The sequence below is a fragment of the Caretta caretta genome, chromosome 1, assembly GCF_965140235.1.
Source record: "Caretta caretta isolate rCarCar2 chromosome 1, rCarCar1.hap1, whole genome shotgun sequence".
Lineage (NCBI taxonomy): Eukaryota > Metazoa > Chordata > Testudines > Cheloniidae > Caretta > Caretta caretta.
Window position 1 is genome coordinate 343,729,321 of NC_134206.1, and position 26,538 is coordinate 343,755,858.

Consider the following 26,538-nt stretch of genomic DNA (forward strand, 5'->3'; position numbering starts at 1 on the left):
TGAAAAGGCGGAAAACCAGACCCATAGTGTAGTGGCTTTGTATAAGTAAGTAACTGAGTGGTGCCCTCTAATGGCTAGACTCCCAGAAAGGGTAAGGGACCTACTACTGCTGCTGGCTAAGGGAGCTCTCTTTTAGTGCAGATGGTAGAAGCCTGACTTTTTAGAGTTGCAAGTCCATGATTATACTTTCCAGTTCCCCTAAAGCATGTGCAGTTTTTATACCAATTGTGTCCGTGTTGCTATGTTAGAGTAGGACCAAATTTGACTTCAGGGGACATGCCTGAGGGATGAATTTTCCCCGTAAAGTTGGGCTGGACTGGGCAAATCTTGTCAGTTTCGTTTTGAAGGAAATCTTTTTTCGATGCTTTTCCTCTCGGGTGAGAGTTACTTTCATTTGCACCCCGAGAGCTGCCCCGAGTTACGGATTCAGTCGAAGACAACAACTCAAAACAAAACTCAGCCAATGGCACATTTTGCACGGCATCGCAAAGTCAGCACGTTTGCAGCGTTATGCTTTCTACCCCAAGTCACAAAGCAGCCTGCAGGTTTACTTGCAACTTGACTCAGCATCATCAAAACCTTTACCTCAACTCAAGTTATGGCTTGTAGAAAAACCCCAGACCGGGCAAAATTCCCCTTGAGGAGTAAGGATGATTTCTGAGTTAAGGCACAGGAGATGTGGCTTCTATCCCTAACTCTTCCTTTGTCCCTGGGGGCAGGTCACTTAACCTCTCTGGGCTTCAGTTGTCCCATGTGTAATAGAAGGAGTCTTTCTGTTGATTTCAATAAATGTTGAGTGTGGGAGAGTGGGGATTATCCCTGTGAAGGTATTTTTAATGCTGCTTTCCTTCTGTGTTGCAAATCATTAGAGCAGTTACCAGGGTGAACACATTAATGCAGGTCAGTGTTACAAATTTTTGTCAGCATAGCTATGTTGGTCAGAGATATGAAACCCCCTCCTCCCCCCCAGCTGACATAGCTATGCCAGAAACTACCAGCGTCCCCACCATGTAAATGTAGCTGTACTGACAGAAGAGTGCTACCATGGGGGGTAGGCAGGGGAATATTGCTATGCCAACAGAAAAACTCCTTCTGTCAGCATATGCTGCACCTCTACGAGGGGAGTCTGCTTGTATAGCTGTGTCAGCAGAGCTGGTGTCGTGTAGACTAGCCTTGTGTTGTGTAGTAGTCTGTGGGTCACAAAACCCCACCTTTTCATTGCTCGTCTCTGACGACTTGCTGTCCAACTTAATTCTCCGTAAACACAACGTAGGGACTGTTGTGGTTACCTCTGTCCTTTCTGCTTTTTTCTTCCATTCTCATATTTGTTTGTCTCGTTCCTTGTCTTTCCTTTGTTCTGGGCTCCTTTTAGTGTCTGTTTTTTTCTTTTTCTTTTCTCTAACTTAGTTATTTGGCTTTCTTTCACTGTTCTTATTCTCTCTCTCTCTCTCTCTCTCTCTCTCTCTCTCATTTTCCTGCTCTCTTTCCTTCTCGCCTTGCTCTTTGCTTTCTCCCCATCGTCCCCCCACTGTTACGTGGGCGACTGACACACTAGTGTAAATCTGAAATGACCATTGAAGCCAGCAAGCCAGCTCTTCATTATAGCATCCAGTGGCTTCAATGGAGGTACGTTGCGTCACACCAGCTAAGCTTCTGTTCCAGTGGAGTTACACCAGGGTAACACTGGTGTGAGAGGAGAATCAAAGCCCTTGCTTCTGTCCCTATCTCTCTGTCCAGCTCTTTCCTGATTAGTTCCCTCCTAATCCCTACTATTCCCCAGTTGTTTTGCCAGCTGTCATGCTCTCCACTCTATGGACAAGCCAAATGGCAATGTGAAATCGATTAGGCTTCTAGTCTTATAATTGTGGACCAGCCCCTTAGAGGTCCCTGATCTTATGTTGTTTGCTCTGCTTCTGGAGCAGAGCAGAGACAAAGGTGCTGGTAGTCCCACTTCATACTCAGTACAGTTTGTTGGCCACTCGATGTCCAGCTTAGAAACAAAGGATTACAAGACTCATTAGAGATATTGTATTGTTACTAAATAGACACCATTAATCTGGGAGAGAAAAATGGAGGCTGCAACAAATTGAATATAATTTCCAGTAAGTAATTCCTTATGTGGCAGCATAATTTCCTTTTACGCGTGTTAAATTATTTCCTAGATTGGAGATAAATGCCTGCAGATTGTGCACACAACATTTGATTTCGTACTTGCTGAGCATCGGCGTTCAGCTGAGAAGAAAGTCAGTTGTATGCGGGCGAGTATTTCCTAAGGATCCCTGCCAAGCAATGGCCATGTGGGCAGCCATCTGCCACTCAGTGAGTGGAGACTTTGGGCCACAGACAAAAATTGAAACATTCAGGCTGAAATTCCACCAGGGGCAGAGAGGGCCAGCAGAAAGTCTGTGTGTCACTCACTAGTGAGTGTGTGTTACTGGTTTCTATCTCTTATGAGCCACAGAATATAGGAGTCTTCTACAGCTCCTGCTTTTGCTGAAACTGTAGTAACTGATGCTTTTAGCTTTGGCGGCTCCCAATTCAGTTCTCTTTGCAATGGTCAAGATGGCAGCCATCAGGTATGGGCCACTTAAGTCCCAATTAGAGCTCTCTATGCAGTGATGAATGTCACCCACTGTGTGCAGGGCATGTGAATTTTTCCAAGGTGCCAGGTTCCTAGGAGTTAGTGTACCTATGGCGTACGTCCAGAGCTCCTTTCCTCAGGATCTTCTAAGAGATTTCTCTCCTCATCGGCCTGAGACTATCTCCTCTACTGCATCCCTTAGGCGGTTCAGCAAAGCCCATGGCAAGCCCAGGAAGGCAGTTAACTAATGTGAAGAATGTAGTGAAGGTGCAGATGGGCTGAAGCGAGGATCTTCTTGGGAGATTGTGCCAGAGCCAAATCAGTGCCAGGGCGTTTCCCCTCGTGTTCCTCCCAGCGGTCCCTTTACTGTCATTATGGGACTCCTAGTTTTATTCCCTGGTTCATTCCCACGGGCTTCCATCTGTCCTTGCTTTTTACACCCTCTGGGTGTGTTGGATGTAGGCACCCCCAACTATCTTAGCCAACCTATGCGTATCCTTTCTGATCCTGTGAGGTGCCTGCCACCCTTATCTCCCCATGAGAAGTGAGGGTGCCTGTCACCTCACAGGATCAGGTCCTCAAGCCCAGGTCCTCAGCTGGTGTAAATCAACGTCTCGCCATTGTGATCAGTCCCTCCAGGCTATCAACTTCATTTCCCTATGTGAATATGCCATGTTTTTTCTAAGTTGAATATCAGTTGAATATCACTCCAGCTTGGGTGGCTATTTCAGAGGTGGGCTGGCTGTTTATTACATTGCGTTTCAGGAGTGAGAGTCTGTACTGTGCTTCTTAGAGGTGCAATGCACAACTCGCATCCCAGGGGGAGGTGGGCAAAGGTGACTTTACGCCACCTTTGTGCCCTCCCAAGCCTGGGCTGCCCTGGATCTGGAGAAGGCCCCAGCGTAACTTTGGATAGCCTTGGGGACCTGTTTAAGTGATGGCTGCCAGCACAGCGTTTCTCAGAATCCAGGTAGGCCTACCCCCAAACACTGCTCGTACCCCCTTCCCTGGCATGACCTCCTTGCCACAGCTTGCAAGGGTGTCCTCAGAAGGCCCCCTTATGGCTGTCTGTCACAGTGCCTGCAGTAGGATAGTATCCTTCCCCAGCTAGAATCAGGAGTTTGAGGGTCCCCTTAAGCCCCTTTATCTGGCACAAAGGAGCTGGAATGGGACGAGGCTCTGACCCCGGATGAGTTTGGATTCCTGGGACCAGATGCTCAGCTGATGTAAATTGGCACAGCCCCATTGAAATGATACCAGCTCGAAATCTGGCCCCAAACTTTGATTTGACAGATTTGCCTCATTACATGCGAACTTCTAGTTAAAGATGAATCGGCAGACATTTTAATGTCTTATTTCTTGTTGTCCGAAACACAAATTGACACGGCACACTTTGTTCAATTGTCTGCAACGCTATCACTTAAAGAAAATGCTTTATGCTCTTTTAACGCTGCAATTTAGTGTCCATAAACTTGCCAACATAACCTAACTGCCTATATCTAATGAAATGCGTTCATAATATCGCTTGCTGGTTATTGCGACTGGTAGATGCGCCTTTATCTTTTGAGGCTCGTTGATTATGCCCCAAAAAGTGCAACTGATTTTCACCTACTCAGGTGCAAGAATAATAAATGCCACTCGCCTACTCTTGCCCCTAGCTCCATTGCAGACACTGTAGGGAACATAAAACATTGCAGGCCATTAGTAAATTTATAAAACACAATAAGAAGCTAAGGAAACACCAGGGGTCAGATCCTCAGCTGATGTAATGTTGTAGCTCTTACACCAGCGAGGTTCTGGCCCAATAAATCTGTGTCTGCAGTGTTGCCAACCCCAAGTGTTTAAAAATTAGAATCCGCCTCCCCAAAATCAAAAGATTTGCTTAAAACCCTTGAGATTTAAAAAAACAATCGTAACGGTTGGGTTCTTTTGTATTTGTTTTCTGATTTTTGAGCCTTTAGGGTTCCCATTTTCAAGCTTTTCTCAGCAGCTATGGGAGCCAGAAATTCCTTTTCTCTCCCCCGCCCCCTTAAATTCCCACGTAATCAGATGCCTCCAGGATGGGGGTCTGTAAGGAAAGAAATATCATAAGCTTCAAAATAAGATTGAGATGGTAACAGTGTTGTGTACTGTGTGCCGGTCTCTGATTGCAAACTGTGTATCCCTCAAGATTAAGAGCACTGATTTAGGGATCCAGAAATTCAGCGCTCAGTGGCTGCTGGCCGTAGGGAAGGCTGATCCCTATGCCAAGTGGGAAATCTCCCACTTCCCTGGGCCAGAGGCTGCTGAATTGGGTAGTGAGCTGGCAGCTGTCTTTCGCAGATCAGTTGGAGGAGGGGCAGGGAGAATCATCTTAGCCTGAGCTTAACAAACAGAAAATAAAATGAGATGGCTGGGAAAGAATAACGGAGGGGGGTGGCCGGACAGTGACCAAGCAGGGAGAAGCCCAGAGAGCCTTCCTTTTCACAAACACCCCCCAGACCAGAGCCCAGACCCCTTGGCGTCCTTGCACTCTCCCAGCAACTCCGTTTCAGAGAAGCATTCGTTCCCCGCTGGCTCTGCCTCAGTGGGTGGGTGGGGAAGGGCTGAAGGCCCCGAGGTTCAGTGATGCTGCACCACAAGAGGCAAGAGGCTCTAAGTCTCTCTCCTGCACATGGCGTATCTTCCTGGGGCTGACCATGATCCAGCCCCGAATCTTCAAGGGGCTGTTCCTGAAAGGTGTCAGCTGCCTCTCATGTGCTGGGAATCGAGTGCAGGGGAGAGACTAAAGGAGACTCTCTATTCTTTGCACAGCATGACCTAGGGGCAGGCCAGAATCACAGCCCAGGCAGGATGCTACCAGCAGACCAGGAAGCAGCCTGTGTGGGGCTGCTGTGTATTCTCCCAGCCCTACCTACTCATGAGTGGGTGGAATGGGGCAGGGAGTGGGCAGAGCCATGGCTTCACCCCCCTCAGTGTACCAGCTCTTCCAGGGAAGTACGCTGCACCAGGGATAGGCTTGGAGCAGGGTGAGACCTGGAGGCAGATTGTGGCTGTCTGAGACAGCACATTGCCCCTTGCTTGACTGAATCCTGTGTGTGTGAATATATCTTACCTATGTGAGCATTCCCCTTGGCAACGGGGCTGTTCATGCTAGGCGGTAGGACTGGGTCATTTTATTAACGCACCCGAGAGTGAGCTGTGCTTCCGAAAGGAAAGGAACACCTGCCATAACAGGCGCACCGAGTAACAATCACTTAAAAAGTGCTCTTGGTACAGAGGACTCCGGCCGCAATCTGTACTCTAAACAGAGGATCAAAATGTGGTTTCTCACGGAAATCCAGACAGGCAAGGAATTAAAAATATAGCCCTAAAGGGTTATGTCCCTCTAAGTGCACTTAAATTCATATGCATACCCTTGATGTCTGTCTGAAGTTGGATAGTTTGATATAGTGGATGTATAAATACATCCACTTCCAGTGAGTGATTTCTGCAAATCCTGTTTTGATAAGGTCTTAAATCTGCTGAGATCAGAGCATAACATTCCCTTGTAGCTTCAATGCTAGGTGAAAACTGTGCTTGCCAATTCCTTCTTTTTTTTTTTCTTCTCTGCTTCAGAATTGTAAGATGCTGCCGTAAATCTTTGCGGCTGTTATAAGCACAGAATTTCAAATGAAAATTGAGCCAAATACGGCACTGGTGTAAAAACTAGACTGACACCACTGGAATTGCACTCTGTTTATTCCCTATCTGGATTCAGGCCTATTCTGGTCATTTCCATTTTAATAATTGTTGCACTCTATCTGTCTATCTCGTAGCTTTAAGAGCTTGAGATGAATGTTCTGCAATAACTTGTGTGCTGGTTCACAATATGTTTCCTAGAACAGAAGTACAGCCTATATAAAATTCTCCATCACTGTATTGTCCCTACAGTAGATGATTCATAGGCATTTTACTGGAATGAATCACTAAAGGATTTGGTAATATAACTAATGATATTAAATCTATTTAAAGAAGCCGCTGTAGAATGACTGTACTTCAGTTGTGAATACTATTTGTTGGGTTGCTCTTGTACTCTGATTGTTATATTGACAAGTATGTTTATGTACAGAGCTGGTTGCAAATTTTTATTGTTTTGTTTTGTTTTAAACAAAAAGTGCTTTTTCAACTAACAATGATGGCAGTGTTTATGAGAACATTTCCCATTTTTTTGTCCAAATGTTTCAGCTTTTGGTTGTAAACCCCAAACAGCAAAAATATCAGTTTTTGGCAGCCAAACATAAAACAAGTTCAGTTTTGGTTTTCAAAAACAAAATTCAAGTTTTGGCTTTTTGACAAAAACCTGAAAAATGTTCATTTTCTTGCTTTGGTTTGTTTTTCTTCAGGAAATAAAGTATGTTACTCCCTGGCTCTGTGTGTTAATGGAGTCATTCTTCTTTGCTGGTTTTATCAGAACTACATCGTACGGGGTACACACTGCATTGTTGGTTTTACTGGGATTGTACCATTACATGGTGTATGAGATTAACATGCTACAGGAGTGTTTGATCCTTAAACAATTATGTGATTTTTTTTGTTGTTGTTTTAGAAATCTATTCTCTGAAGAATATATCTGAGTGGAAATGCGCTCTGGAAAAATCCCTTAATGATGCAGCAAAATTTCCTCTTCCAATGGAAGTATTCAAGGTAAAAGAGATCCATTTATTCTTTAATTACAGAGCCACCAATGAATAAATACATCAGGGAGTGAATAGCATCTTATGTTTAACTCTGCTAGGAGAGCGATGCTCTAGTAGGTCATGCTGCAAAAAAGTCACACGTGAGATTGTTGCATAAGCTGAAATAAAAGGGTTTTGTTGTTCTGCAGATTTTCCATTTGGAAAATTGACTCCTTCCAGTCAAAAATTATTATAGGAGTAGGGCGTGCTTGGCATTGTTTTCTCCCACATCATTTTTTAAAGCACGTTGCTATGTAAGGCCTGTGCAAAAGACAACACTTATGTTCCACTTCTGTCTTCAAAGTAGGGTTTAAGTGGGATTTAAGAACATAGGAATTGCCAGACTGGATCAGACCCAAGGTCCATCTAGTCCAGTATCCGGTCTCCAGCACCAAAGGAAGGTGGAGGAACCCTGCAGTCTGTCCCCCACCCCCACTTATCTCATCTTGGTCTACAATAGTCAGAGATTGGTTTCAGCCCCAAAGCACAAGATTTAAAATCCCTTACAAAAATTTTGTTGTCAGTGATTATGATGACTCTGGATAGTCTTGATTTTGCCATATAAATATCCAGTCTCTTAAATCCCTGGCCTCAGGTACTTCCTGTGGCAGTGAGTTCCAGTTTTTATCAGTTTTGAATTTCCCACCTTTTACTTTAATAGAAGATCCCATTCTTGTTGTGTAATGAGACAGGGAGAACAGAAGCGCCCCGTCTACCTTCTCTAGACCATTCATAACTGTGTATAATTTTACCATGTCCCCTCTTATCCATTGTCTGGGCGAACTGTCCCAGTCTGTCAGCCTCTCTTCACAGGAACCTAGGATCATTCTTGTCACTTGTCTCTGAACTCCTTCCAGTTCTGCAATATCATGTTTTAGTTGGGTTGACCAGTAGGGCTCACGGTACGACCAGGGGTTCAAAGTCCTTGTATTGGCCCTCTGCACTGGGGTAGGTTTCACCCTACTGTTGGTAAAATCCTTTCAGAAACTTTGTTCTTCTATTGTGTTTATCCCAAGCAGCAATGGTCTCAAGGTGCAGTGGGGGAGGTCTAGGTTGGATATTAGGAAACACTATTTCACTAGGCGGGATGGGTTCCTTAGGGAGGTAGTGGAATCTCCATCCTTAGAGGTTAATGCCCGGCTTGACAAAGCCCTGGCTGGGATGATTAGTTGGGGATTGGTCCTGCTTTGAGCAGGGGGTTGGACTAGATGACCTCCTGAGATCCCTTCCAACCCTGATATTCTATGATTCTAAATTGCACATTCCAGGTTCAATCCGGCTCCCAGAGAAGTCAATGGAGAAATCCCATTGATTTTAATGAGAGCGAGATCAGACCATGCAGGGGCGATTAGTAGCCGGCCATACATGTCGTGCAAAGAATATTTTGTGCTCACCCTCTCTTGAGTCAGCATTAATTTTTTTGGTGATCTAAACTGGTGCCACTAGTGCCATTATTGTAATACTCTGGATTTCAAGAGTATCTTCCATCTGAAGACCAAAAGGTACGTCACAAACACTGAGGGAAGCATTGTTAGTTCCATTGCTCAGCTAGAAGGATTGGAACATAGAGATAAAATGCTGTTCTAAGTCTGTGGAAGAGGTATGCTGGTGATAGGTGCAATCAGAAGGCCTGAAAGTTATAGGCTAGAGAGTCCAGATGGTCGTACTGCCATATCTGTGCCATGACCACCCAGTCCCTCTCTCCTCATTTTGCCTTCCTTCGGCTGATAACATACTGGTTTGAGTGAATTTTGTCAGACTGTCTCATGGAGCCTGTTAGCAGCTGTGCACTGCATCTCCTAGCAAATCTGCTGCATCCCTTCCTTCATCATTGCATATTCCCCTGCTTCCCCCTCTCCTATTCGCCAACATTTTAAATATAGGTTTCGTCATTACTCTCTGTGGGGGTGAAATTCACCACTGTGCAGCGAGTCAGTACAAGACCAGTGCACCACTCACATCCTACTGCGTCCCCAAAATAGGGGTTACATGGGTGCTAAGCAATTAAAGATGGGTGGCGCCTGCCCCTTGCACTGGGATGACTTTTACTCTGTTGGTGATGTTAGGAAGAACTTTCTACATATAAGGGTAGTTAAGGACTGGAATAAGCTTCCCAGAGAGGTTGTGGAATCCCCATTACTGGAGGTTTTTAAAAACAAGTTGGACAAACACCTGTCAGGGATGATCTAGGTTTACTTTGTCCTGCCTCAGCGCAGAGGGCTGGACTAGATGACCTGTTAAGGTCCCTTCCAGTCTTCATTTCTATAATTCTGTGCCCTTTAAGGAATCCCTGGTTTATATTTTATTTATTTGCTAGGAAAGACAGCCACTTTGTGCTTTTCTGCTGACAATAACACCTAGTTCTTATATAGCACTTTTCATCGGTAGATCTCCAGGTACTTTACAAAGGAGCACAGTATAATTATCCCCATTTTACAGATCAGAGACTGAGGCAGTGAGAGGGGATGTGACTTGCCAAAGATGTCACAGCAGGCCAGTGACAGAGCCAGGAATAGAAGCCAGCTCTTGTGAGTCCAAGGCTCTACCCACTAGACCACACCGCCTGCTCAATCTCCCATCCTTTATTTTCACTTTCCAGAGACAGCTGCAGCCAACTCCCCAGGAAGGGTTCAGGGCTCTGTGGTCCAAGTAAGAAGCACTATAATTAGAACAATTTTATTCAAAACTCTTTGGGTGAAATCCACATCTGGCCGATGGCTAATACAACACCAGTGCTCATTGAAGTCCCATTTATGCCCTATTTTGAGACTATAACCAGGACTTCAGGGGTGCATAGGCCTCACGTTGCCTGTCTGCACAAAGGTGATGTCCAGTCACTGTGCCAATATTACTAACGGTTCTGACTATACACTTTTTGTTTCATTTAACTGTTTGAAGGTCAAAACATGGTGGTGCTAGGGTTAGACCACAAAGATGTGATGCTGATACTTAATTTCTATTCCTGATCATATTCCATGTATGAAAGAGTGCAGAATATTCCTGGCAAGGCACAAAAAAAACTTTATTGAATTTACTCCATCTGGCTGTTGGATCCTCTCTTCTCAGCATACAAACTTATGTCTGCTTACTTTCATTATGGCATCAGGACTGTGTTTTTAGATTCAGTAAGTCCCACTTTTGAGGTGCCTTGTGGTGGGAGATTGCTGGGATGCAGAGCAATGCAAAGCACAGTGAATTGACTAAGATGAGCATTGCTTTGGGACTGAACACAAAGAAGGGCAAAAACCACAGGTGCGTTTTGTTTCGTCAAACCAAACCCAGGGTAAGGTGTAGGTCAGCCCTGTCTTCTCTAAGCCCCTGATTCTGGGCATCAGTGGTGCGGGGGTTGGATAAATATTTCTGCTCCAGGCCCATTTCTCGTTTCAGTTGCAAATAAGTGAAGCACAGGGTGGTTTTTGTTTTTCTTTGAAAATGCCACCGTCAGTCAGACATCTGCTTTGCAAAACCAGAGAGACTCATGTCTGGGTCTCATTTTATGTCAGTCTCCAAAACTGGGGGTGAGAAGAGGCAACATTTGATTGTAAGGGGCCAGGTCAGAGTAGCTCTGTTGAAGTCACTTAAGTCAGTGAAGTTACTCCACTGATGACTAGCTGATGATCTGGCCTAAGGTTCTGATGTGGGTCCATTTCTGCTTCTGTGAGAGTCAATTGCAGAACTCCCATTGATTTCAGCAGGAGCAGTATTTTGAAGCCTATCTTCATTCTTTCTTTTCTATTATTTTCCTTTGGTTTTATTTTATTACTATTATTTTAAAATAATGTCTGAAATCCTGGCCCCTCTGAAATCAATGGGGAGTTTTTCCATTCAGGTCAGTGGAGCTGGGATTTCATAACACCTGGGCATGAGGACAAGATGAATCTGGCTGACAAAAGCTTGCGTTTCATTTACTCAGCCAATAGGTCCAGAACTCCTTCATTCAAAACACACCAAGCCTGATCCTCCTCTCCTACATTGCTTTTACGCTGGCGTTACTCTTGATTTACACCAGCGTAAGGATGAGGAGGATCAGGCCCATTGTCTAAATGTCTGGTACAAGAATCTTTTAATTAAGCAATAAGACCGCAGAGTTTGCGTGGTTTGAGAATGTCCTGCCGCTGGTGAGGACTTGGGCATGAACTAAAAAAAGCCTGCAGCTGCCCCAGCTGATGATGTGTGCATCTGCTCCTGTGAGCTAAGCAGTGTCTGACTTGGCTGCTCCTTAGATAAGAGACCTCCAAGGAAAACCTTAGATACTCAAAAATGTGGTGGTGGTGATCCGGAAGGTGTCATTCTTCACTGAAAGTCGGAGGAGAACTAATTCCTCCCCACGGTGCAACAGGGCTCCGTGGTGCTATAGCTGTCAGCTGTTAAATGAGCTGTAAAATAGAGATCTTGCAATTGTTAAAGATCCGGGGGCATTTCTGCAAAAGTGGAAGTGACTGCTCTGGTGTACTTGGTAAATTGCGGTTTGGGTAATTATATTCCATCAACTCTGATCCAGCAAAGCACTTAAGCATGTCTTTAACTTTAAGCACACGGGTAATCCAGTTGAAGTCAATGCATAAAGTTAAGGATATGCTTAAGTGCTTTGCAGGGTTGGGGTCTAAATTACTTTTTCAGTTTCCGTTGTGCACATGTGGGTAAACGACTCGTTGGAGGAGGCTAGCCTCGGCTCCTCCCCCTCTGCCCCTCCCCTTCCACTCCCACCTCGCCTGCTGGAGCCCAGAGCACCCCCACGGTGGCTGCTGGCCCCCCAGCCCCAGGGCGCCAGAGGTCTCCCAGCCCTGGAGCACCGGGCGGGCAGCTTGGTCCCAGCGCCCCTATGCAGTGTTTTATCCACTAGGAAACACTGCTTCTCTACTACAAATAGGGTGCAAAATATTACCCTTTCCTATCTGGTGATGTTTTACATGCGTCTTGTACTGTCATTTGGCACAGATGTTGCGTATGGTTTGTAAAATGCTATGGGATCCTTTGGGAGGAAACGGATATAACTGCCAGGGAATATTCTGAGTATTTTACTACTAAACGTAGTGCTTGGCAAGCCAAGCCTAGAACAGGCTGTATGAAGAAATATTTTGCAAAAAAAGTTTTAATAACGTTTTCACTACAGTACGTTCCTCTTTTTACTGTAGGAAAATATACTGATCCTTTAGAAAACCAACACCCCCGAAACAGATGAAAATGTCAAAGAAGGATGGGATTTTCAAAATTGCCTGTGTGAATTACCCAAAACTAGCTTGAGTGCAAGGCTCGTGCTCCTAAATCTCTTGGGTATCTTTGAAAAGCCACCCTACAGTTTTTACAGGCAGTGTGTTTAGTGAGATCAAGCATAGACAGGGACTTGGCCACTTTGCTTTTAACTTGGGTTGTTGTCTTTGGTATGTCATCTACAGTTAGACTGCAGAGACCGGTGACTGTCATGCTGAGCAGTATCGTCTCATTGTTTTCCCATACATTCTCTGTGTGTATATAAAGTCTGCTGCAGTTTCCACGGTAAACATCTGATGAAGTGAGCTGTAGCTCACGAAAGCTCATGCTCAAATAAATTGGTTAGTCTCTAAGGTGCCACAAGTACTCCTTTTCTTTTTGCGAATACAGACTAACACGGCTGTTCCTCTGAAACGTTACTAACAGTGATGCGAATTAGCCACTGAAATGTTTTGCCGAGGGATATGTTGGGTTCTCCATCACTTGAAGTCTTTGGGGCAGATCCCTCCCTGCTGGTGTACAGTTTATACCAATGTAGGATCTGCCCCCTTTTTATCAAGACCGGATATATTTTAAAAGGAGATGCATTAGCTCAACTGGAAGTTACTGGCTTTAATGCAGGAATTACTGGGTGAAATTCTACCATCTGTGTTATGCAGGAAGTCAGGCTAGTTGATCATAAAGGTACGGTCCCTTCTGGCCTTAAAATCTATGAATTTTTGAGTGCTAAAAATGAAGCCCCTTTTAAAAATCACATCCAATCTGTATAGTTTGGATAAAACGATGGATGAGCATCAGATGCAAAGTACTAGAAGCATTTAAACAGGAGGAGAGAGAGAGATTATTTAGGTTGGAGCAGGCTGCTGGAATTAATTTATTTAAAACTTTTAAATGATTTGGATTCATCAAATTATACCCATAGCTGGACCACAGTAACTGGATGATCTTATTCCTGCTCCCTTTGGGCTTCTATCCCCATACCTTCCAATGGTTGGTTACACTCACTTGCTCCATGTTAGATTGGCAGTTCTCTGGGGCAGGTACCACCGCTTCTATGTGTTTGTGCGGCATCTAGCACAGTGGGTCCCTGATTCTGACTGTGGTCTTCGGACGCTACCACTGTCCCAGCCATGGTAATAATCAATACCTTGGGTAATGGGATGAACTTTTAAGAAAGGATCATTTAGGATTCTCCTAAGGCCAGGAGTGGAAGCACCACCCCTTATGATGAGAGCTGGGTGAAAAAATTCAAAATCTGGGATTTCAGTGACACCTTTAGTTAGAATTTAAATGTTTTTAAAGTGGGGGAATATTATTTTTAACCCCCCCTTCCCCCTCCCCCAGTTTTATGGCGTTTTTCTTCCAAAAAAGGTGCAAAATTATCCCAATATTTTTCATGATAATTTCAATTTGGTTTTTTGACCAGCTCTTCTTGAGAAGTTGAAAAGTAAGCAAGACCCAGCTTAGGGTCTGGAGGGGGACAATCCTGGATGGAAGCAGGGGATGGACTAGATGACCTTAATAGGTTTTTCCTTCTCAGACTCCCATAATAGCACGGCATGTGTTGCTGCCGCTGGTTAAAGCGGACGTGCTTTGGTTTAACTTGGAAGCCGAACTTGCATGTAAGCATTTCCCTGCTCCCCGAGCGCTGATTGCGTGGCTGGCGTTTGCGATGCATGCTGTGCTTTAATAACCTGCTCGTCGCCATTTTGCTGCAGCCTGCCAGGGTTTTTATACTCCATCTGTTCCTTCGCATCCATAACTCTCATCAGCCTTCTGGTGGGATCCTTAACTTTCTGACTGCTATTTGCATGGCTGCTAGACGCTGTGCATAGACTCACCCTGCTAATCCCTTACATTTGATCCGCTTCTGTCTCAGCTCCTTAAATCTCGTTACCTTTGTATGTAATATGGCTAGGGCCTTACCAAATTCACGGTCCATTTTGGTCAATTTCACGGCCATGGGATTTTTAAAAAGGTAGATTTCATGATTTCAGCGATTTAAATCTGAAATTTCACGGTGTTGTAATTGTAAAATTACCAAAAGGACTTGTGGGGGGGAGGTCGCAAGATTATTGTCGGGGGGGATTGCGGTACGGCGACCCTTACTTCTGCGCGGCTGCTGGCGGTGGCTCTGCCTTCAGAGCTGGGCGGCTGGAGAGCGGCGGCTCTGGCCGGGAGCCCAGCTCTGAAGGCAGAGCCACCGCCAGCAGCGCAGAAGTAAGGATGGCCGGGTTTGGTGTTGCCACCCTGACTTCTGCGCTGCTGCCTGCAGAGCTGGGCTCTCAGTCAGCGGCTGCTGCTCTCCAGCTGCCCAGCTCTGAAGGCCGCAGCTCAGAGGTAAGGGTGGCAGGGTACGGCATTTTCACCCTTACTTCTGTGCAAATGCTGGCAGGGCGCTGCCTTCAGAGCCGGGCGCCCGGCCAACAGCTGCCGCTCTCTGGCTGCCCAGCTCTGAAGGCAGCAGTGCAGAAGTAAGGTGGCAATACCGTGACCCCCCTAAAATAACCTTACGACCCCTCTGCAACTTCCTTTTGGGTCAGGACCCCCAATTTGAGAAACACTGGTCTCCTCCGTGAAATCTGTATAGTATAGGGTAAAAGCACACACAAGACCAGATGGCCATGAATTTTGTAGGGCCCTAAATATGGCTAATCACACTATCTTAAAGTGCCTTATCAACTTACAACCCTTCACCCCTTCCAGGAGCAAGGTTGGCTTTGTAGCTAAGGCACTGGACTGTGACTCAAGAGATTTGGATTTCAGTTCCTGCATCTGCTGTAGGCTTCTTGTGGAACCTTGGACAAGTCTCTTAACCTCTCTATGGCTCAGTTCTTACAGATAGGGATAATAACACGTCCCTACCTAAGTGCATTAATATTTGTGAGGCACCCAGATGCCGTGGGGATGAGAGCCATGTAAGTACCTAGACAGATAAAATGCAGCCACCTCTGGGGTGCCCTGTGGCTTTGTACAGCAGCGCCACACAACAGTCCAGGGTAAGCAATGAAGAAAAATACAAGTGAAATTCTGGAGGGAATTCATGTATGGCAGAACATAACTTCCTGACTTGGAGTGAGATTCTGCATGATGACTGCACATATAGTCCATCCCACCCTCCCCCGGCTTTGCTTTTTAACACACACCCTTTTCTTTTACTAATGAACATCAGTGGTGGCTCAGCCAGCCAGAGGTTAATGAGGTGGAGTGGCCTAATGTACTGCTGATAGAACTGGGCCCGGGGAAATGCCAGCGTTCAGTCTCTGACGCTGACTTGCTGTATGTCTTTGGCCATGTCACTAGTGCACATGTTTTCTGACTGGGATGTTTAACAGTGTGCACCTAGAACCAGATTCTTCTCTCAGTTACAGTGGTGTAAATTTGGAGTAAAGCTATTGACTTTGGTGGAATTACTCTGATTTATGAGATAAATGAGAGCAGAATCTGTCCCTTAACTATGGATGTAGTCATCTAAATAAGGGACTAGATTGCTAATGATGCTGAACACCCACAGCTCCCATTGACATTAGTGGGCCTCTTCTGACCTTACTTACTCTGCTGTATCCCATTAACTTCAGCAGAGTTACTCCTGATTTACACCTTTAGAGGTGAGGGGAGAATTGGCTCAAATGAGTCGCTGTGAGTGCTCAGTACATTTTAAAAGTCCAGCTACTTAAAAGTCCAGATACCTAAATATGGATTTGGGGGCCTCATTTTAGACACTCTAGTTAGAAAAATTTGGCAGGAATTTCTGTGCATCTCAACTTTCCCATCTGTAAAGTGGGGATAATACATATTACATAGCGAGGATTCATTAGTGAATGGCTGCAAAGAGATTGGGTTGGCTGGAGGTTCCTAACCCTCTACTTTTGCTTGAAGGCAGTAACATGTACGTAGGTGAGTGTCTTTTTAACTCTTGCTCTGCTTTCTACGTTTCCACCATCCAGAAGAATCCTAGAACCTGGGAGTGAGGGAATATTTGCCTGGATGCATTTTATGCCATCTGCATCAGGCAGAGGGATAAAGCAAAGGTGTTCTGTATTTAAGAGTTAGAATGGCTACTCTGCAATGTGGCTGTTTCTATGGTAACTATTTTTTTATTGAACAGGGGAGGCCTAAAATACCGAAGACTAAATTTGGCCCTCAGATGTAGCCATAAGGTTCCACGGATTTTGAGTCACACATCAGAGGGCAGAATTGGGTTCAGACAGTTTAACAGTTACTTCTGCTGGGGAGGGGGTTCATAATATCTCAAATAATTTCTCCCTCCCACACTAAATTTTAGTTTCTTCCCAGCACTGCCTGTCAAATCAGCAAGCCCCAGTTTCTGCTGTCTCTTTTCCCCTGTGTGTGTCCACGCGGAAATCTCTCCACATTTAGAAAAGGACGTTGAATTGCAAACAAGCCCAATTCATGTGGAAATAAAGCAGAGGTCTGCATTTGGGAGGGCTCTTTTTTGTCAATTAAAAAGAAAGGCATGATTCCTGTGGAGACAGCTTAGAGATCCTTCTTATCATGACTCCTTCTGTTCTTAACTGAACATCACACATGAACTCAAGGAATCAATCCTGGAGCACTTACATGAGAGGAAAGTGATCAGGAACAGTCAGCATGGATTCACCAAGGGAAGGTCATGCCTGACTAATCTAATCACCTTCTATGATGAGATTACTGGTTCTGTGAATGAAGGGAAAGCAGTGGATGTATTGTTTCTTGACTTTAGCAAAGCTTTTGACATGGTCTCCCACAGTATTCTTGTCAGCAAGTTAAAGAAGTATGGGCTGGATGAATGCACTATAAGGTGGGTAGAAAGTTGGCTAGATTGTCGGGCTCAACGGGTAGTGATCAATGGCTCCATGTCTAGTTGGCAGCCGGTGTCAAGTGGAGTGCCCCAGGGGTCGGTCCTGGGGCCGGTTTTGTTCAATATCTTCATAAATGATCTGGAGGATGGTGTGGATTGCACTCTCAGCAAATTTGCGGATGATACTAAACTGGGAGGAGTGGTAGATACGCTGGAGGGCAGGGATAGGATACAGAGGGACCTAGACAAATTGGAGGATTGGGCCAAAAAAAATCTGATGAGGTTCAATAAGCATAAGTGCAGGGTCCTGCACTTAGGACGGAAGAACCCAATGCACAGCTACAGACTAGGGACCGAATGGCTAGGCAGCAGTTCTGCGGAAAAGGACCTAGGGGTGACAGTGGACGAGAAGCTGGATATGAGTCAGCTGTGTGCCCTTGTTGCCAAGAAGGCCAATGGCATTTTGGGATGTATAAGTAGGGGCATAGCGAGCAGATCGAGGGACGTGATCGTCCCCCTCTATTTGACATTGGTGAGGCCTCATCTGGAGTACTGTGTCCAGTTTTGGGCCCCACACTACAAGAAGGATGTGGATAAATTGGAGAGAGTCCAGCGAAGGGCAACAAAAATGATTAGGGGTGTGGAACACATGACTTATGAGGAGAGGCTGAGGGAACTGGGATTGTTTAGTCTGCAGAAGAGAAGAATGAGAGGGGATTTGATAGCTGCTTTCAACTACCTGAGAGGTGGTTCCAGAGAGGATGGTTCTAGACTGTTCTCAGTGGTAGAAGAGGACAGGACAAGGAGTAATGGTCTCAAGGTGCAGTGGGGGAGGTTTAGGTTGGATATTAGGAAAAACTTTTTCACTAGGAGGGTGGTGAAACACTGGAATGTGTTACCTAGGGAGGTGGTAGAATCTCCTTCCTTAGAAGTTTTTAAGGTGAGGCTTGACAAAGCCCTGGCTGGGATGATTTAATTGGGGATTGGTCCTGCTTTGAGCAGGGGGTTGGACTAGATGACCTCCTGAGGTCCCTTCCAACCCTGATATTCTATGATTCTATGAACTGTCTGCTTAAAATAGGGTGACCAGACAGCAAGTGTGAAAAATTGGGACAGAGGGTGTGGGGGGTAATAGGATCCTATATAAGAAAAAGACCCCAAAATCGGGACTGTCCCTATAAAATTGAGACATCTGGTCACCCTAGTTTAAAATTAGATTATTGGAAACACCCAGTTCCCAGGGGCACCGAGAAAAACGTTGGGAGGAACATATTATTGAAAAGTAAGAACAAAAAATACAATCCGTGATCAAAAAATATAGGGATCTAATTCTGCCCCTCCCTTCAAGCAGCCTAAACCAGGGTGAGGTTTTATAGAAGGCCTAAAGAGTTAGGTCAACCTAACTTTCACTGGTGTGTGAAAAAGCCACACCCCTGAGTGATGTAGTGAAGCTGAACTTACCCCTGGTGTAGACAGCGCTAGGTTGAAGGAAGAATTTTTCCGTCGATCTAGGTACCGCCTCTCGTGGAGGGGGATTAACGACAACCCCTGCCATTGCTGTAGTGAGTGGCTACACTAAAGTGTTACTTTGGTCCAGCTGTCGCTGTGCCCCTGTAGCAATAAAGTGTGGACACAGGCAAAGTCTTTAGTGTTTTATACCAGTGCAACTGGCGGAAGGGAGAGAAGAATCAGGCTCATCATTCGTTTACTCATTTTTGTTCAGTGTGGAGGTCACCCTGGATCCAGTCACTTTGGAAATGTTCAATATCAAAACCCAGTTCTGACTTCCGCAATTGGCCCCTATCTTCATGCTGGACCCTGAATCAAAGTCCTGGATCTGATAGCCCAGAGCTTGGGAGTGTTTGAAATCAGAATCTGAATTTTGTATTTTGAGCTCCTCTCTAGCTTGCTGTATAAACGTCTGCATCCATTATTCCAAATGCCGGGCCAAACTGTGGTTTATCATTGTATCCAGGCAGCAGCAGAAAGGACTCTGAATGTGGTTGTGTATTCGCAAAATGGGTGCACTCCTCAAAATTTGTGAGAGCAGCTAGAGTAGCCAGCTCAAAATATGGCTTTGGGTAACATTTTAAAAATGTCTAAGTAGCTTAGGTGCTTAAGTCTCATTTCCAAATGTGATTTAGGAGCTTACATCTTTCAACAAGAATTAGACACCCAAGTGCCTAATGGCTAGATGTCCAAAGGTATTTAGGCATCTACAAAAGTGCCTAAGTGAGTTAGGCTTCTAAAACCCATTGAAAGTCACTGGCTTCCAATGGGAGTCAGGCACTTAGTATTTACAAAAGAGCTTTAGCAGGTTAAGTGCCTAATTCCCGTTGGACAGTGACTTCCAATGGGCATTAGGAGTCTAACTCACTTAGGCACTAAATCATTTAGGCTCCTGTTATAAAGGTACTTGCAGCATTCGAACTGGGTGTGGGTAATAAACCCTACTTTCAAAGTGAGTGAGTGATTGGATCCAGGATTATCTCCACAATGAACAGGTGGGGACACCCAGGAGCAAATTTCTTTATTCCTAAAGAAGGGGATGGGGCATTTGGACTCCTGGGTTCTGTTCCCAATTCAGTCAGTGACTTGGTGTGGGACTGGTGACTGGTCACTTCACCTCTCACAGCGTCGAATCCTGCAGCTCTATGGGCATGTAAACCAGGGATTATACTGCACATGAACGAGGAGAGGCTTGGTTAACTAATGATTGCAAAGCAATCTGAGATCCTCCATTGAGAGGCGCTGCAATAGCGTGTTTCAGAGTAAGGGGCAGCCCACTGTTACAATGATTACTCAAATGTAGCTTTGGACTGCCATCTTTCCAACAACGCAAAGGATCAGGGTCTTAGCACGTTGGAAGATTTGCAAATGCATCTGCTGTGCTCGCCCTAGACGCCAGCGAGAACGCGGTTCAGTTTAATTGCTTCTTGAGATTCGCTGTGAGATTCATTACAGCTCTGGCTACTCCTGAGGTGGTTCAGACTGTAGGTGACGGGCTTTCTTTCATTCAGCAGAGGTTCTGTAATTTGCCATTCATAACTCAGGAACTCTGTTGTAGGCCGTAATCGCTCACGTTAGAAATCATTCCCCTTTGAATGAGCTACTGCCCTGCTTGTACCATGTTAATTCTCTGGGCTCGGGCTGCTGAGGAGAAATTGCACTTGGAGGGAAGGAATTTTGCAGCATCTTAGTGGGTTGGCAGTTCCACACCCATCAACCCCCACCTCGCCGCTGCACCCCTCTTCTGTGGTAAACGCTGAGGGGACGTTTCCATTCTGAGCCCTATATACAGGCCATATAACTTGGTGGGCCAAATCCTCATCTATCTAGCTCCATTACAGTCCGTGGGGTGAGCAATTGCTCTGCCGTGGGAGTAAAGGTTCATAGTCTGGCTCATACATAAATGGGGGGAATAAAATGTCGGAAACGGCCAAAGACATCTCCGCCCCCACCCCTTCTTGGGCCAGGTTCTGATAGCCGTAGTCACCTGGAATAGACGGGAATCTGCTCCCCCGGATTGCTGGCAGCTTCCCTCACGCTTCAGCTCAAGCATGTGCTTTGGATTCTCAGCTGTTGAACCTTGTAAAATAATAATAAAGGGCCGGATTCTGCCACCTTTCATCACAGTAGTGTCCGGTGTGCTCCTGGGACAGCATAATGATGGGCCATCTCTCACTCAGGGCAGACTCCAAAGGTGAAGCCAGACAAAGGGCGGGAGAGGAAACAGAGACATGAAGTCACTTGCCCAAGGTCACCCAGCAGAGCCAGGAATTAAAACCCAGTCTCCCGAGCTGTAGCTTAGTGCCGGATCTGCTAGCCCCCACTGCTTTCCAGGAAGTGAGCCCTTTCTTCATACATCCCAAACTCCCACTGCAGAGGGCATCCGTTTTGGGGGAACAAGGAGCTCCTAATGAGGATTTAAATATAAGAAAGGTACCTAAAACACTCGGTCTTCCTTATAGAAGGAAATAAACCAGGAGAGAGAACACACTGTGGAATGACTAGGAGAGTCCCTTTTTTTTTTTTCCTGTTTTTTCTGTTTAACATGGCACATTGTGTAGCAGTGTGAATACAGGAATGAGAGAGCAGTTCATTATGCAGTGTATCAGTTTGAGACTAATACTAATTAAAAGCTTTCCTTTCACTTCAGTGAAACCTGTTCTTGGAAATTATGTCAGTTAATTGGAGTTTTGAAGAGCAGCATATGCCATAGCCTAGCCAATTCCCGGTGGCCCAAAGCAGTCAGAGCACTGGGACTGGAGGACTGTGTTTTGGATCCTTCCTTTCCCCCCACCCTGCTATTGTTGTGGTGAAAGTGTGTGGTTTAAGACATTTTTCATAAATGTTGTTATTGTGTAACAAACTTCCAGGGGAGATCAGGTGAATCCAGAGTCTAACTGGCTTTAGGGGTGATGCAAATGTCATCAGAATGACATTCCACAGTGACACCCCTTTTTACTCCCAAATCCCTATGCAACTGTTGAACAAAACAAATCAGCCCCCTCCCAGCCCCCGCTTCATCCCCAAAAACCCTCTACCGTATGTAGAGTTTTGACCCCAAAAAGAAAGAAATACCAGAGACTCCATGAAGTCCACTAGGGACTTCACTATTGGTATTGATTTTACATGGAAGATGCTGAGACATTAAGGTGCTCAGACATTAAGGTGCTGGGCTGCAAAATAAGATCCGAAGTGCTGTTGAAACAAAACTATGCTATGTATCGTTAGACTTTTACAGAGTTGTTCTTTCTGGTGAATTAATTTTGTCTTTAAGAAAGCAACAACAAAAACTAGCTATAGAAAACTCAACTCCAGAAATGGATGCAGATAAAAATGATTCTCAATAGGATATAGGTATTTAGGCCCCAATCAGCAAAATACTTAAACATGGATTTAACTTTAAGCATATGAGCAACCCCCTTTGAGATCAATGGGACTACTCACTTATTCAAAGTAAAGCACATGCTTAAGTGCTTTGCTGGATCTGGACTTTCAAAATATTTCGACGCTGTATATCCCAGATCTGGGGGAAGGTGTTGCAGTCCAAACCTAGTTCCCAAGTGCACATTTTGCAAATGATCCCTGTCTATATACTCTGAAGCAAATGGTTGGGGCATTCAAAACGTAGAAACGAACTTCGTGGCTGGACCCTGTGTCTGTAACAGGCCAAACCAAAATCCTCAGTCCAAATGCTTCTAAACTTTGGGGGTTTTGAAATTTAGATCTGGACTCGGGTCTGAATTTTGCAACCGCGCCCATCTCTAATTGAAACATTCAGTGGCAAAGCTGATGATTTTGGTGGTGATGACGATATGCATTTCTGAAGCATCCATCATACGCTGTAGGCACTATTTACACAGGGCCAGATTCTGCTACCCTTACTCTTGTCAAGTAGTTGCCTTACTCCATGAGCAATCCCATTGAAGCAATGGGGCTGATCCCAGAATAAAATATTGCTCACTGTAAGGCTGGTAGAAATGGGACGTCACCCTCTTTGTGGGCTAGATTGTGCTATTAGAACTGAGCAGGACTGGCCCCTTGCCAGAGGGGATGATAACTACCAAACATGAGTAAGCATCTCAAGTCACTGCCTCTCTGTGTCACAGTTTCCCCATCTGTAAAATGGAGATAAAGATACTGTCCTCCTTTGTAAAGCACTTTGAGATCTATGGGTGAAAAGCGCTAGATAAGCACTAGGCTTTATTGTTAATGGTTAAAATATACAGCCAGAGGCTAGAACTCCTGAGTTCTGTTCCTTTCCCTGCCATTAATTTACTGTGTAGCTTTAAGCAATTAATTTAGCCTTCGGCAGTTTCCTTATCTGCAAAATGGAGAAAATAATATCTACCCTGCAGTGAGACTAAATCCATTAATGTTTTTTAGAGTGCTTTGAGATCCTCTGATGAAAGGTACTATAGAAGTGCAAAGCAAGATTAAAACACTGATTCCTCCGTCTCTCCTGAAGCTTGTAAAACCCTTCTTTCAATGTCACTAGAAACATAAGTTCCCCAAAATAGAAACTGTTAAATCCGTAAGTAAAGACAGTTCTAGGGGGAAAAAATGACATACTACTTTGAATCAATATAAAACCACTTTAAGACAAGAATATAACCTGTAGCGGTGAATGTAGAAGGGAATGGCATTGCCAAGTACTATTAGATAGAAGTAGGTTTTCTCCATGCAATTTGGAGTCCAGCACATTTTTTTTAAAGTGAAACAACACCTCTTATCACAGGAGATGTACTGGCTAATGGACTGATGGTTCGGAAATACTATTTTACCACAGAAAGGAGATCACTCTTGAGCTAATAAAACTGAAACGTGATCCTTAATCCAATGTGGTCCTAGGGCTTCTACTTGTGATGTCCTTTGTTGAGGATATAGGTGTCTAAATCATGGGAACAAGGCTTGCCTGCTCCTTGCAAAGGATACATTAGTGTTTAGCACCGTCCCAGTTTGGGGTCTGAGGTTGAGAGTTTAAAAGCCAATTAAGGCATTTGAACACCCAAATTAATTCCCTAGGTCGCTGGGAAAACCTCTCCATCAATCGTTCATGCACAGGCCAGCAAATCAGGGTGTCTGTTTAGGTCCAGATTCAGCCACCCATATTCACATAGTCTCTTTTTCCACTGAAATCTTCTCCTTGCAGAGTAAGGTACTGCTCAGCCTGAGTAAGATAATGTTATTTGATCACTTCTCAGACTTTACAAACCTTGCACCACTCCTGTGAAGTAGGGACGGACTAATATCTCCATTTTATTCATGGGGGACAGAGACACTAGGTGACCCCGCCAATGATCACGTAGCAAGCCTTTGGCAGAGCAAGGAATTGAATGTGGATCTTCCGAATCCCAGCCTAAAGCTGTAACCACTGGCGCCATCCTTCCTGTTAGACTGGTAGACTCTGGCCCTTAGTGGATTTAGTGTTTGTGGAGGGCGCTGCCCTGGGGACAGAAGTCCTTTACTTATGCACAGACCAGGTATAGTGCTGGCTGGCTTCCCCGCGCTGCCCTGTAAACGTGCTACCTTGCTGCCTGCCTTTCGGGATCTGAGGACTTGTTCTGTCTCCATGGCCTATTCTGTCTGGCTGAGGGGGGCCAGCTGGAGTGGTGACTTTTGGGAAACCTTGTTGAAATCATGTGTGGCTGTAGGGCCAGGTTGTTGCCACTCCTGTGCTGGTCTTCAAGCTGAGGGCCGGACCAAGGATCCATCCATCCCTCCAGCTCTTGTGATGCTGCACGGAGGTCAGCCACAATCCCGGGGTCTGCATCCCCTGAATGCCTTCACCAGAGCTAGGCTCGCCAAAGGGGCAGGGGCATGGCCCCTACCCTCTTCTGTACCATCCAGCAGAGCTGGATGGGCACTAATGACCACAGGCAGTTTTGCTGAGTCAGCCAGAGTGTCCCAACTGCTGTGTGATCCCTTCGTGCCCACCTTGTGTGGCTTAACATAGCCCTAAGGCAGTAATGTGTGGTCTCGTTGCCTGGCTTTTAAAATAAATGGCTGTCATCTAGTACTGTCCCTTGTCTCAACTGTAGAGAGCCTGAATAAGGTCACTGGGCCTAATTTTGAGTTACCTGTGTTTGGTCAGGGTCAGAGTGGGGGATGGGTTAAGGTCTCTTCAAAGTTGTGTTCGTGCTTCCTGTGTTCTCTTGTCACATAGGAACCTGCCTAGCCGGTTGTATAAGTTTAGAGCAGCCTGTGGGCTGCTCTCCTTCACGTCTCCCCCATGGGCCTTGGGAAATGGAGAATAGCTGTAGGGCAGTGCACTCTGGCCACACGCCTGACACATTCCCCTGTTACAATGCCCAGTCTGCCCCCCAGGCTGAGGGGCTAGGAACAGGGCTGGCGTAGATCCCTTACACCAGATGCGGGGACCCCTGCACAGGCGACATTCTATCCATCTCTGTCCCATTTAAGATCCTGTTATGCTGCAAGGCCAGCACAGAAGCACCTTTGTGAAAATGAGAATCTAGCTGCTCACCATCATGAGCCGCCAACATCCACTGAGAAATTTCAGGTGACGTCAGTGGAAGCTGTGGCTGTTTAAGGAATGAAAGATTTGGCCTCGAATATCCATCTTATGGGATCCAAGCATTAGTATGGGATCCTTTCATTCTCTTGCCTATTCTGGTCTGCCTTAAAAGTTTGTACTTGGTTTCTTTCTTTTGTTAGGAAAACTGTCCACCCGGAGAAAGCAATCAAAGCCACAGAGCAACATATGAATTAGGCAATACAGGCAGATTCATTACTTCAGGCAAATGTACCTCTTGTAAAATAAAATGCTGGGGCACTTGGTTCTCATAAATGCTGAGTCTGTGGCCGGTATCGCTGATATGCAGGTTTGCTTGTTTCCCATATATATGCATAGGATCATGCTGATTTGAGGAGTCACTTCTTCACAGTGGGGATGAAGCTGGAGGCGGTGGACATGAGGGAACCCTCTAATATCTGTCCTGCATCAGTGACTAAGGTGAGCTCTTGCAAGTGGGACTGAAAATACCATGCTGGCCCCAAACTTATAGGTTAATAACCACCCATGGTTAATAATCCTGTTTAAATGACTGTCCAGTGGAATTTCATTAGCTGGAGGTCAGACTAATAAAAGTGCATTAAAAAAAATCCTTGCACTTCACCTTACTTTCGCCTAATGGATCATCTATGTATTTTTATTGTGTTAGTTGGCATGGGGTGATATCTCCCTTAGACCTACACGTTGGGGGGACCCTGTGTGCAGATCTCTCCCCCCACACAAGGAAGAGGGGACTGGGCTGCCCATGCAACATCATCTCACTTTGCCCTTCCCTGGCCATACAGAAGCTATTCTGCCTATCAAGGCAACCACATCAGATGAGGGGGCAGGATAGGGCGGGGACAGGGAGTATGGATGTTTTCTCCCTCCTGCCCAATAAAGCTGGTACAGCATTGGTGGTCACATACACATTCCGTAGGGAAAGGGAGTGGGAGGTGTAGGGGCTTGCACCCCTAAATCATGCTAAAACCTCTTTCCTTATCCACTCGCCTCTAACCCTGGAAAAAGGAGCACATCCTCATGCTTGCGTAGAGTCCCAGAACAACAGACATGCCCATTCGTTCTGCAGTCCCTTGTATGTCAGCAGTGAACAGGTGCTTTTCAGGCCAAATTACTGACCAGGGACTGATCTGTTAAAATGGCACCTCACACCCGCATTGCCTTTTCTGGTTAGGTTGTGTCACCATTGAGGTTCTCCAAGGCCCAC

General features: G+C 45.5%; 1 protein-coding gene across 2 annotated transcripts in view; it reads left to right on the forward strand.

The window, feature by feature from the left end:
* The window catches only part of SFMBT2 (Scm like with four mbt domains 2), a 192,331-nt gene that overhangs the window by 95,917 nt on the left and 69,876 nt on the right, over positions 1 to 26,538 (forward strand). For both annotated transcript variants that reach the window (XM_048836655.2, XM_048836656.2), the window contains exons 7-8: positions 7,149 to 7,246; positions 25,671 to 25,772. In XM_048836655.2, coding sequence (XP_048692612.2) covers positions 7,149 to 7,246; positions 25,671 to 25,772 — 200 coding nt within the window. The remainder of the gene's footprint in view (positions 1 to 7,148; positions 7,247 to 25,670; positions 25,773 to 26,538) is intronic.